At 38.6% G+C, this 13,370-nt stretch overlaps 1 protein-coding gene across 1 annotated transcript in view; it reads right to left on the bottom strand.

Moving 5' to 3' along the window:
• Nucleotides 1–2,944: 2,944 nt before the first annotated feature.
• The window catches only part of LOC111580325 (copine-9-like), a 184,628-nt gene continuing 174,202 nt past the window's right edge, over nt 2,945–13,370 (bottom strand). The window contains exons 19-20 of the mRNA XM_055010558.1: nt 4,887–4,960; nt 2,945–3,311 (exon numbers count right to left, since the gene is read on the bottom strand). Coding sequence (XP_054866533.1) covers nt 3,081–3,311; nt 4,887–4,960 — 305 coding nt within the window. The 3' untranslated portion in view covers nt 2,945–3,080. The remainder of the gene's footprint in view (nt 3,312–4,886; nt 4,961–13,370) is intronic.

Genomic DNA, 13,370 nt, shown 5'->3' with positions numbered 1-13,370 from the left:
ACAACAACAGCAGAAATAGAAAGAATGTTCCTGCACAGTACACAAGTCAACACATGTAGGAATGTTGTCTGAAGTCATTTTTCAGATATGAATAAAGATACAGATAGTACAATCATTGGCAGCATATCAGCCAAAAAAGCATGCAAAATACCACAGGTTTCCTGTGTCGTCATATAAAAATAGAGTCCTCCCTCGCACATACTCGTAGGATTATGACAGAAATAAGGCCACATATCCAATTCCTTCCTGAAACAATGTGACAGATGCTCAATAATCCAGAGGAATCCATTCGTTATTGTCATTTTTGGCTTTATGGACCTCCCCGGCTTTCTGTTTTTGTGATCCTGTCAGGTTGAACATTCCTCTTAAGTTGTTTGCTGAGTCAATGAGTGTCAAAGGTCAGACACTAAAAGCTTTGACCCAATGGCACAGTGTCTGTACGCCAGAGAAAGAGGACACAACCTGTTGCAGTGTAGTAAAGTATGGTGGCCCTGAAAGCTCAGTGCGCTACAACGTGTGAACATGTGTGAAAATAATCAAAAGAAAAGCAAATTAAACTCATCAGTTTTACAACACATGTAGCATTTAGTAAGAAAATGCTAAGAAAATACAACCAAATACAGAAATGTGCTGTAAAAAGGGACAATGCAATCAAATCCAGAAAGTTTTGCGCGTCACATAGAAGTAGTAACATCTTTTACAGGACAATTAAAAGAATAAAATACAATAATCTTGTCAAGTAATTTCTTTATTTGTCTACTTTTCAGCTCCAGCTTAAAAAGAAACATGTCTGCTTTGCCTGAATCTGCCCTCAAGTCATTTTTGCGTGACCCATTTGCATTTTTTTTTCTTTCTTGAAATTAGCAAATTTCAATAGTTCACTGAATATTTTGAGTTGTTTTGCAGGGCTGGTGAGGTACAAAACAACAGAAGTCTACAGGGGACACTAAAAAGCCAAAAAGTTAAAACATACTTTAAGCTTAACATTGTGATTACATTATTCATTTGCTATTACAGATATCTGCTGTTAACCTTTCGCTTACTGCTAGCCTGCCATTTCAAATAACAGTATAAAATATTTCTATACACTACCGTTCAAAAGTTTGGGGTCGCCCAGATAATTTCATGTTTTCTATGAAAATTCACACTTTTATTCATGTGCTAACATAATTGCACAAGGGTTTTCTAATCATAAGTTATCCTTTCAACACCATTAACTAACACAATGTAGCATTAGAACACAGGAGTGATGGTTGCTGGAAATGTTCCTCTGTACCCCTATGGAGATATTCCATTAAAAATCAGCCGTTTCCAGATAGAATTTATCACATTAACAGTGTCTAGACTGGGTTTTCTGATTCATTTGATGTTATCTTCATTGAAAAAAAAACCTTTTCTTTAAAAAATAAGGACATTTCAAAGTGACCCCACAGTTTTGAACGATAGAAAAATCGAAATGTTAAAAAAAGTCATTTCTGTTTTGTTTGTACAACTTTTTGGTTGCATAATCCCACGTTTTTTTCTACATGCTATGCCCGTATAGTGTGACTGATAAACTGTGTTTTTTTTTTCTTTTTGCTTTTCTTTTGTCTATTTGCATGAGTTTTCTCAAGCTGCAGTGAGTCAAGCACTTCAGGGCCACTGTATGAAACTGATTCTATTCAAGCACCTACTTGCTTTTGCTCGAGTCCGTCATGCACACAGTAAAGGAAAGACAATCTGAAAATATCGTAAGTGTGGGAAAAAAAGTCACCATTCATGAACAACTGTGCATACATGTCCAACACTGCTGCAGCACCATGTACTAAACCACATTGTCCTTTTTTTTTTTCTTTTTTTTTTAACTCTTTCTTGGTGTCTTCCTTCTTGGAAAAAGGAACAAAAGTAATGGTGAGCCACTCACACACATACTCTGCTACATATGAAGTGTTCTGGCCTGTGAAATAATGTGCACTGACCGGCTCTATTCATTTTAAACAGGTACATGGTCCAGACAGCTTGAGAACCAGAGGCACCCTCCTCATGCATGATTCATTTTAAAATGACAGCCCCAGCTGAGAGAGTTACAATTTAGAGGAAGAGTGGGGGAGAGCAGAGCGCACAGACTCGGTTAGGTTCAGCTTTACAGCCAGGGCTGAAATAATCAGCACCTTCTTTTTCATTAAATTGTACAGCGGCTGCAGAGAGGAGAGGTGCCGGAGCGGAGAGTATTTCAGGCCCTTCTCCATCTCAAGCTGATTTTCAAGGCCTTGTATATTTCCTGCTCTCAGGAGTGGTCGCTCCTCACGTCCGAGTGGAATTAGTTTCGCTTCATCTCTGAATGGTCACCTTCAAATGTAAAATGACCACCACCCCTTTACAATTTGGCTTTCATGTTCAGCATACAGTTACATACAACAGATTTGTCTCAGGGGCCCAAGAATCAATTCCTGTTCCTCTGCATTATTGTTGAGCCTTAAAAATGCCCTGAGTGTAAACAATCAAGGAAAAGGACATCAGCCTCAGTGCTGTCTTTCTTTACAGCTGATAGAAGTTCAATCGGCCAGCTACTTCAGGATTTATTACTCTATTACAGCAGACACTCTTATCACTGTGAGCAGGAACTGAAGTGGGCTTGACAGAGCTGCAGACTTTAATATCTGGAGAAGTTCTCCGAAAAAAATTCCACGGTGGCTTTTGTCACCCGTATGAAATGCTAGAATAGATGACAAAAAGGTGTGCTGAGCATTTGAAGCCTTTGATTTAAATGCAGCCTGTGTCCTTGCAGAGTTGTGTGTCGTACCTGCAGAGCGTGTATAGTGCCGGACAAAAGTCAGAACCAGAAACATTTAAAAAGATAAAAAGTGTATTTTCTGCACTCTCAGTCCAGGTTTTGCAGATGAATCCTCACATCAGGAGCATGTTCTCTTCTTGTAGGTTCAGTTTACTGTTTGTTTGGTTCCCATCAACCATGCAAAACACACACACACACACACACACACACACACACACACACACACACACACACACCCACAGACACAAACACACACATCCTTTTGCTCAAATAGACAGTTGTGCTGCTCCACTCGCCTCCCTTCTTCTCAGGCGTGAGTGTTGCGTTGCTTGGGGGCAGGAGTGGTTGTTGCAGTGGTGGTGGTGGACATTGAGGGGGAGTCGGAGGTGGCAGGCAGCGGGGGCCGAGGTTCGATCCCTCGAGTCTTCATGAAAGATAGCAGCTGATCGGGGATCTCTGCCAGGACGTCTTTAGCCAGCCGGGCCATGCTCAGGACCTGGTTCCCTGACCGGTCGATGTAATCACGGAAAGGAACAAACTAGACAAGGAGCAACAATACATGTTGTTGTAACTGTTCAGTTTACTTCCTGACTGCAAGTACTTCCTGGGTAATAATGCACCGGTACATGCGTGTAGTTAAAAGTGAGAAGAAGCTCTCAAATTTGTTCTTAAAGTTCACAAAACACAACAGAGTGATGACATATAATGAATGAGTAAGCAGAAGATCATTGTTGGGGCGTCTGTCCATCGCTACGCCTCATTGTACAAGATGCTGCTTCAGCTGAATTGTTTTGTTGCAGGATCTAATTTCTATTACACACAGCAGCAGTCAAAATTATACAACCCAGCTGAATGTATAGAAGTTTTCATATATATACATAAACCTGTAGAATTTTTGCTGTTTATCTGACTAATGAACAATTTAAATGTAATCTGTTTTACACTACCATTCAAAAGTTTGGGGTCACTTTGAAATGTCCTTATTTTTTGAAAGAAAAGCATTTTTTTTTCAATGAAGATAATGTTAAATTAATCAGAAATACAGTATAGACAATGTAAATGACTATTCTAGCTGGAAACAGGTGATTTTTAATGGAATATCTCCATAGGGGTGCAGAGGAACATTTCCAGCAACCATCACTCCTGTGTTCTAATGCTACATTGTGTTAGCTAATGGTGTTGAAAGGCTAATTGATGACTAGAAAACCTTTGTGCAATTATGTTAGCACATGAATAAAAGTGTGAGTTTTCATGGAAAACATGCAATTGTCTGGGTGACCCCAAACATTTGATCGGTAATGTAGGTGTATGTCATAATACTGTCATATTCAACCCTTATCTATTTTTGCTATTCTTAACCACTCGCTACTATGTAAGACTAAAAAATAGTTTAAAAACACGATAGAGCTTTTAGAAACTCTGCTGCATTAGCTTCAGCTGCGATAAAGATTTAATTTGCATCTATTCGGATGTTCAAGCTGAGGATAGCAAAGATCAAAGAGCTGTCTCAAAGGCTAAGAGGTTCAAATATTTCATTACTGAAGATTTTTAAGACAAATCAAGTTCCAAGAGGCACAACTGGTAAGTTCATGTGCAAGTTTTAAACTTCTGGTACATTCCCAGAGAAATCCCTTTTTTACAGCAAATATCTGCACGAGGATCTGATGAAGGCAGCGACAGAAGCATTAGTGCAGATGATATGAAGAACTTCATGCCCAGAACCTTTGCTGCCCTTCATTCATGACCAAAAAAAAAAAACCACAAGAAAAAAAATGTGGATCAGACTGTAGAGTTCTGAGAGTCTGTTTTGTGGAATTATGAAACTTTAAAGCTAAATAATTACTAGACTTTCCAGAAAGACGATAATCCTAAGCAAACATCCAAGTGGCTCAAAGCTTGGTTGGTAATTATTCCTAGAATGGACCATCTCAGTTCCCTAGTTTATCCTTAAAAGTTTAAAATGTAATTTAAATTAAATTCACATCACTAGTTTGTCTTGCGGGGTAGATGTTGAATAATTCTGATAGCAACTGTATGATAAAATCTGAATTATCTGCAGATAGACATGAAATCTGAAGGTTAAAAACCAGAGTGTTAGTGCAATAATATGCACCTGGACGATGTCTCTCTCTGCAAAGCGTCCTCTAGAAGAAACTCTGACCTCGTCTCCATCCAGCTCCTCCATCGCTGCAGACAACAAACACATTTAACAGTCATCAGATACACCCTCCATGTAGTTAGTTGTACATATGAAACATGGTGATACCCATAAGTGGCACAAGAAAAAGCACATTTTATTGCAATGATAATATGAATAATCTTTATTTATTTAGCACTTTCTAGAATCAAGGTTACAAAAGTGCTCCACAGGAAAACAAAATACAACAGAAGGTCATGAAATCATCAGAATTTAAAAGACAGATAAAAGCACAACAAGGTGTATAAACCAACTTTAAAAGTGCTAAAGAGGTAGATAAAGTATTAAATTGAATTAAATTTAGTTCAACATAAAAAATAAAATTACATTAGAAAAGGCTCCCTGATAAAAGTATGTCTTAAGAAGAGATTTAAAAGGGATCTTCCTCGGGTAGATATAAGTGAAGATGAACACATTTTTGAAAACGAAACTGTTACAATATTCCAAATGAGAAGAAATAACGGCATGTCAAATGGTCTCTGTGCGTTTAGAAGTGAAAATAGGCTGTATTTTTGAAAGATTTCAAAGCTCTGATTATTGTCAAACTACAACCCAGATTTTTTATCACAGGCCTGACTAGATGTGAAAGAGAACCTGCTGTGGTGAGAATGTCTTTAGCCATAAACTGGGATCCACTGACAAGAATTATGTCATTGTAGTAACTGGTGTTGTGTGAGAAGCACTGCTTAGGATGTTCTTTTCAGACATAAATCATAACCCCAGCGAGTGCAGTTTATTATTCCATCCTTTCTATTTTCACAACTGTTGCAAACCGAATCTCACGTCTTTATCATTAGAGGAATTCATTAGAAATCAACAGCAGAGAAAGCTTCGCTGTCTGGCTAACTTGAATCATTTCCAGTGTAAACAACATTAATTGTGTCTCACAGGACAAAAACAGGCAAAACCTCAGCTGCTAAAAGTACATACATCTATCTTTGACTTTTTTTCCCCCCAGATCTCTAAACAGTGACTGAAATAACCTTCAACACTTGGAGACGAAAGAAGTCACAAAATATCAAAGATTATTACAACTTATTGACATGTTAGCGAACAGAGAGCTGACTTCTGTGCTCTTTCTTTTGTTTTCTGCTTTTAAATGTATGCAGTTACTCTTCAAAGTTAATCCCCAACACATTGCCTGTGATGATGCAAATAAAAAACCAGGCTGCTGACAAGCCATGCAGCCGTCCTCAGGGACCAACATGGATTTCAGACCAAAGACACGTTCTGCACCACATCTGTTTCCTGCTGCTGTCTAAGTGCAAGAAGAAACAAGAATATGTTCAGTAAAGCAGCCTCATTACAGCTTGTACAGGCCACAGGACGTAAAGATCGCATAAGACTGGAGAACTATGGAGTTCTGCATCAGTCTATTTATAGTTTGTTGTCAACGAAGGAAAACAGATGAGCAAGTGACAATCAAACAGATGGCATTCCCAAGAGGCACATGTGAATGTAAAGTAAAGAAAAAGGAAACTAAGAGAGAAAATAAAGAGAAGAGAGAAAGCAGAGCAAAAAGAAAGAAAAAAGCAAAGTCATGAAAATATAGAAATGAAACACAAGGAAAACAAATGGATACTGATGGAATGAAAGGAAAAGAATCATATGGAAACAAAAGAAATGGAGAACAAGTCACACTCTTAAAAGTAATTCAAGGTACCAACCCCTTAATTTAAAATATGGTTGCATGATGGGTTAGGTTTTAATAACAATAATAATAACATTAATAATAACAATAACAACAATAATAATGATGATGATGATAATAATAATGAGAAAAAGAAGAAGAAGAAGAAAGAATGTTGGTAATTTTACCAACTTAACATATTTAGGTTAACATTTCTGCATTAATTGATTTAAAACTAAATTCAAGTTGACATAATTTAAGAATAAAAAAAATTATTTGCTCAATAATGTTCATTTTCTTAACCTTGAGGTCAGGATTTCAGGTCTTCAGCTCTTTCCACCTTACATTTGGACAACTTTATCGTTCTAATTTGACAACTTGAAAACTTGTGTTAATTTTTCATGAGTAATCAACATAAAAACGTGTACTTATGCTACAAATCCTTAACTAAGTTGTTGTTTGTTGAACATAATTACATTAGCAGCTGTCACAACTCAAAAAGAGTGACACAAATTTTTTGCTGAACGAAAACATTATATTTTAGAGCGAAAAAAAGAAGAAAAAGTCAAGAGAAGGGGTGGAAATGCAAAGCAAGGTGAAAGAAAACAAGAAAGTAAAAAAACGAGATGAGTGTAAATGAATGGAAATCAAACAAAAGGAAGGGAGAAAAATGAACGAGAAAAGAAAAAACGGAAGAAAAATAAAGTGAAGACGCAAAAGTGAAATGAAGCTGAGTGCGGGATGCTGATGGAAGCTGGTGAGCCTCCACATGGCACACTGAGATGGCAGATGGTGGTTGGAAGCAGCAGGGGAGAAGAAAGAGGGGAAGGAATAAATTGACCGGACTGTATAAGAGAGAAGAGAGTGAGGCGGCGGGGGACGGGATGGATGGAGATACGAGAGGAAATAAAGGAGAGAAAGAAACACATTCAGGCAGAATGTGTGGAGAAACGGCAGAGAAGGAAGTGAAGGAGGGCTCAGGTGAGATGGGTAAACCTGAAAGTCTACCGAGACAGTGAGTGATGGAAAATCCTCCTGCTGCCATGAAAAACACATGGCAATCTTCTGTGTGTGTGTGTGTGTGTGTGTGTGTGTGATCACACTGTCAGAGGCTCAGGAATGTATGGAAATAACAGTCGGGCTTCCAGCTAGAGTGCAGTGAGTCATCCATGAAAACCCTGACATGCTTCTTAATGACAGAGAGAGAAAACAGATAAAGCTCCAACTGTATGTGACGCATCTAATAGGTTACTATCATTAGTGATAAGTGTATATTAAAGATCAAAGAATATCATTCATAAATCCTATACAGCTATAAACCATTTAAAAACTATTATGGACACGAATCCTTATTGTTGGTCAAAGTCCTTTGTGTATTTATTAGTAGCATAACAGAAATCATATAATAATCTACGAATGATATGAGATCAGATTAAAATGAGAATAAGAAAAGATTTAGAAAAGATAAGATTAAGATAAGACAGGATAAGAAAAGAATACATAAGAACAGAATAGAATAGAAAAGAATAGAACAGAATTTCGAATCAAAACAAGACAAAAGCGAAGACCGACGTTTATTTCACATTATTGAGAAGCTCATGCATTTTGTCATTTTAAACAAAGAGCTACACTTCCTCCAAAGCAGTTAACAGATAAATGTCACCGAACATAAAAGCGATTAAATCTAATGTTTGGTTGCGCAGCTCTTTGGTGAGATGACAGCATCAAGTCTGCGACCCACTGACAGAACAGAACGTTTAGTTTCTTCTTCAAGATGCTCCTCTGGGCCTTCAAATCAGCTGCCTTCAGTCGGTGTTTGTTGCAGGAGTTCTCTGTGCTCCGGCTCCTTTTCAGCAGCTAGAATTCATCACGTGGCCTCGCTGACACCTTCTAGTTAGTGTCACTCAAAGCATTGGTTGATGGGCAGTGTGTTAGCGCAGGATGACTGTCTGGCAAATCAGACTGGAGGAACTGCTTTGTACAAAATAATTCATCCTGCTGCTGCTGTCATCTGTTCCATCATTCAGGCTGACAAAGAGTCTGTTCTAGCAGCAGACAAACCTGTCAGGATCATGACATGTTGAACTAAGAAGCTGCACTGGTTTGGATCTTCACACCTTTCTTCATCTTCATCGCCTTTGTTCAATCTGGTCTCACATCCACCATCTTTCTTCTTGCCCAGCCTTGGGATTCCTGCTGAATTCTGCATCATTCAGTAGAGTTGTAGTTCTGCTCTTTGAGTCTCCTACCACCTGTGGATTGCGATACCGTCACACCTGCGACCTCCAGACTGACTATTGCATCTCTCATTGTTGTTTTGAGGTTCTTCCTCACAGCCTAAAGGGCCTTTTGGTCATCAGTTCCAGTAGTTTTCCTTGGGTGACCAGTGGTTTCTTTACTCCTCAGAACTTTTTACTCTACGTCACTTGATAAAGTTGTGAAGACAGGCTAACATAAACTTGTAAAGACCATGTGTATCATGGCAGTCTTGAGTTTCCAAAGATGGAATCACAGGGACCCAAGAATTTTGGTTCTTTCATAGATTTATTATAGTTCCTCTAGAAATTAGACAAAATCTGCTGGGTCATAAATATACTATATATAATATTTGGTGAAATGTTCCATGGACACTTCCACCTCAGCTAGGTGCTTTTGGAAGTCGTATACAAGCTTCTGGATCACCTTTGACCAACCCTTTTGACAAAATTGGTACAGTTAAACTAAACTGTTTGACTGTCTGACAGACTAGTTTCTTCAGCACAGTCCACCCAGTTTTGATGGGGTTTAAATCAGGATTTGGGGCAGACCAGTAAAAAACCTTAATTCCAGCTTAATTTAGACATTTCTTTACCACTTTTGATTCATGTTTGGGATCATTGTCTTGTTGGAACACCCAACTGCCTCCAAGACCAACCTTCTGGCTGCTGATTCTAGGTTTCCCTGAAGAATGTGGAAGTTATCCTCCATCATTTTGTAAAAAAACTAGTTCAACTAGCACCAGAAATCCCCCAGAGTATAATACTGCCACCACCATGGTTCATGGTAGGTTTGGTGTTCTTGGGATTAAAGGCTTCACCTTCTCTCCTCAAAACATATTTCTGGTCATTGTGGCCAAATACCCCATTTTTTGTGTCATCTGACCACAGAACTTCCCTCCAGAAGGCCTCTTCTTCTGCTTCCTTTGATTTCATATCCAGTACATACAGGTAAAAACACAAAATGTCACTTTTCTGCATTTCTTGAGGGCACACTACACACAATAGGACATATGCGTGGTTGGATTCCTACTTTTCATGAATTTTGCAATGAAAACTGCAGAATGTCAGCCTTACTCATTTATGTGATGTATGTGAGTAAGAAGGGGAGAAGGTCATCAAGATGGTTTCACACTACATGTTCTGCCTCTTTTAAATGTATATTAAACAAAAAAGAAAAAACAGATTAAAGATGCACTTTAAATGTCAGAAGCCATTTAGTGCTGCCATGTAAAATAGAAAATGCATAGAAATCACTTTATAAGATATTTATTCAAAAATGTGTCCCCTTTCAAAAGACATCCATCTTACTGTCTATTATTCATATATTTAATACCTTTATCTTTACAGTTAAAGCACAGTTATTCCTAAATTCAAATTCTCCAGTTTTCTTCAAACATTTTTTGAATGAAAGCTACATAATGTTCCAAAAACACATCTGTGGCCCAGTTTTGGTCATTTTAAAACATGGCTTCTCTCTAAGATAAGAGTAAAATGTATTTTTAGCCGTGTGGGTAGATAGATGAGCTTCAGGGTAGAGAGAGAGAGAGAAAAAAGATACATGGGGAGGATGAAACAAGTGAGAAAAGAAAGGTTTCCAATAAATTTTGATTTCAAAGGCTGATTCCCACATGGCTCTGACTGGGAGTGAGTGATGTGAGGAGGTTTCCTCAACAGGGGACAAGACCTGGGCAGCTCAAAAATCACATGAGGAGTGCTTGATTTATCCCCCTTCCCAGGACCATGTGACCATATTTGAAACTTTTCAACCTCATAGATCACACATCACAATCAGCTGAACATCAAGAAGCTCTGTATGTCGGATGACAGAATATGCAAAGTGTTTTTTTGAGTCCGTAGTGCAACTGACGGAAGGGGAGTAAAAGGAATATCAAAGATGATTCACCAAACACAACAGTGAAGATCTGCTCTTGTCACTTTAATTTCCCTCTTGTGCTTTATTCTTGACAGGTGAAGCGAATATCTTTCTTCACAAAGATCTGTTAAATTGGTGGCTGGAAGCAGACGGATCTATAAATACATGTACTGTCTTGTCCTCTAACTATCAACACTTTGTTTCTGCTTTTCCTGTCATGATCTTTCCATTCTCTGTTGAAATTCCATTTTTTCTCTCACACAAGCATTCACCCTTGACATGAGCCTTAACCCTCCATGCTGAATAATAGGTCCCAACGAGGGCTTTTAATTCACTCAGCTGGAACAATTTCTGACTTTACCATCCCTCATCTAGTCATTTAATTCAGATCATTTCGCCAATTAGCTTACAGAAAGACATCTATGCTTTGCAGGGCTGCTCGGATTGTGATTACGAATCTCTTTATAGTGGAGCTAAACTTTACATTATGAACTTTCCGTAGACTCTACAGATCAAACTGTTCGGACCAGATAGACTCAACATCACTCGTTTTTAGAGAAATGTCTCCCAAAAATAACTGGGTCCAGCCATCAAAACCTGCACCGCAATGAACCTCATGTAAGAACATTTTTATATTCTGTGAGGTTTGGTTATAAGAGTCAGATTCACTAAGATCTCTTCACTGTACAAACTAGCTACAAATTGTTCATTTTCTGACTGATGTATACCTGTTCACAAGATTTGATCATTGACATAATCAACACAAGGGATCGACTGATTATAAACAATTATTGCGGCCAATATCCAGCATCGGTTTCAGCCCTGAAAGGAACATATCGGCCAATCTTGAAATGTCCATATAAATGACAATGTAAAATTGTATTCACAACTAGAGTTACAGCATCCATCACTAATGGTTTGTCCCCACAGGAGCATTTTTCCTGGCATGGGAACGGGACACATCTGAACCTTCAGTCCATTGTGTTGGACCAACATGGCGGCTCGGTCGCAAACTTTCTCTTTTATTATGAAAACAGTTCAGCAAAAAGTATTTCTGAAAACATTTGAAGCAAGAAATAAGCTGTGCAGTTGCTGAATTGGACCTCATTTTAGTTCAACAATGGCTCGTTCAGACGCTTTACGAAAGTTTCGCAAGATGTCGAACCTCGACTCCCAGCACCTCATTTGTATAAAGTAGAAGTCAAGTTTGCTTTGTGCAAATGAGCTGTAGGCAACTTGGGGGTGACGTGCCGCAACATAGTTCAAAACACACCACAACATGACCAGAAAGTGACATGGGGCATTTCACATAGACAATGAATGAGAAGTGAGAACTTGACGGATCCTGGGAAAAGATGCCTAAAGTTAAGTTGCAGTTGACATCTGTGTCCTTCGAGACTCTTTATATAGGGTGTCGCTAAAGTCTGGACACATAGGAAATCTCATTAACTATATATTTTTTGCCTCCACAGATTAAATTCATCTGTTATCTTTCGATATGTCCATCCCTCACATCCAATGAGAAGTACCAGTTCAGCTCTTTCTTCTTTCAACAAAGCCATATTTAATCTGTGGAGGCAAAAAATTATCGTTAATGAGATTTCCTATGTGTCCAGACTTTAGAGACACCCTGTATGTGAAGACTTTTAAGTGTGTAAGTTTATTGAGTGAAAGAAAAATTAGAGCCAGATTCCTTCTATGTGTTCACCTGTTTGGCCAAGAAAGCTGATTCTGATAGAAAACAAAGTTGTAGCCATAATAGATGTTGCCTCAATCGTAGATGTTGCTACAAAGAAGCTCCACATTCTAAAGCAGGAAGCCTTCACATACCATTAACCTGGAAGCACAGAGGATCTGACAGTTTCAGGATGTTCATTTAAGATTACTGTCACCAATTCAGTGTCAGGTGAAGTTCCTGAGTTAAGGTATTGAATAATGTCCAGAAGTGTAGTTACAGAGCATCATCAAACCACAGTGAAGGTGACTTTGACCTCTTGGATGAAATTGCAGTCTTTGAACTACAAATTCTAATTGTTCATCTTTGAATCAAAGTGACTTTTTCTGCCAAAATTGAAGACATTTCTTCCAGCCAATCCTGAGAATGGGCCTGATGGAGAAACTAGAAACATAATGCCTCAGGCCACAGCAGATGTGGAGGAATAAAAATGTCCTACAAGTGTAAAAGCAACATTTTCATGCATCTGCTGCAAAAGAAATTCGGCAAAGAGGAACAGAACACAGTTAGCAGTGGCAGTAGTCTTAACTGACATCTGTGTATGCTGAGAGCTAATGAGGCCTAGACCTGGTATAAAAAGGAACAATGGCACATACCACTGGAACACACACTTTACTCAGAAACAGAGCATCTCCATTTATCACATTTTTCATCACTGTGGGCGCATTTTTCACTGCAATATGAAATTCTGCATTTCTATAGTAACAGCACAACCACAGCCAGAAGTACAGGTGTTCCCAAAACTGGAAAAAAGTGGTGACTCTACCTGCTATAGATATTTAACTAGCTTCTACAGTTGTCTGCTGGTGGCTTTGTGTAAACACACCCTGCAGTTCAGCCTAGTTCTGCTGAAAATTCCCAGAATTTTTGCCGAGTCACTGTTGGTCGTAGCTGACGAGCAACA

This window comes from Amphiprion ocellaris, chromosome 5, assembly GCF_022539595.1.
Source record: "Amphiprion ocellaris isolate individual 3 ecotype Okinawa chromosome 5, ASM2253959v1, whole genome shotgun sequence".
Taxonomy (NCBI): Eukaryota; Metazoa; Chordata; class Actinopteri; family Pomacentridae; genus Amphiprion; species Amphiprion ocellaris.
The sequence above is the reverse complement of the archived record's forward strand: the minus strand, read 5'-3'. Positions and strand labels throughout refer to the sequence as shown.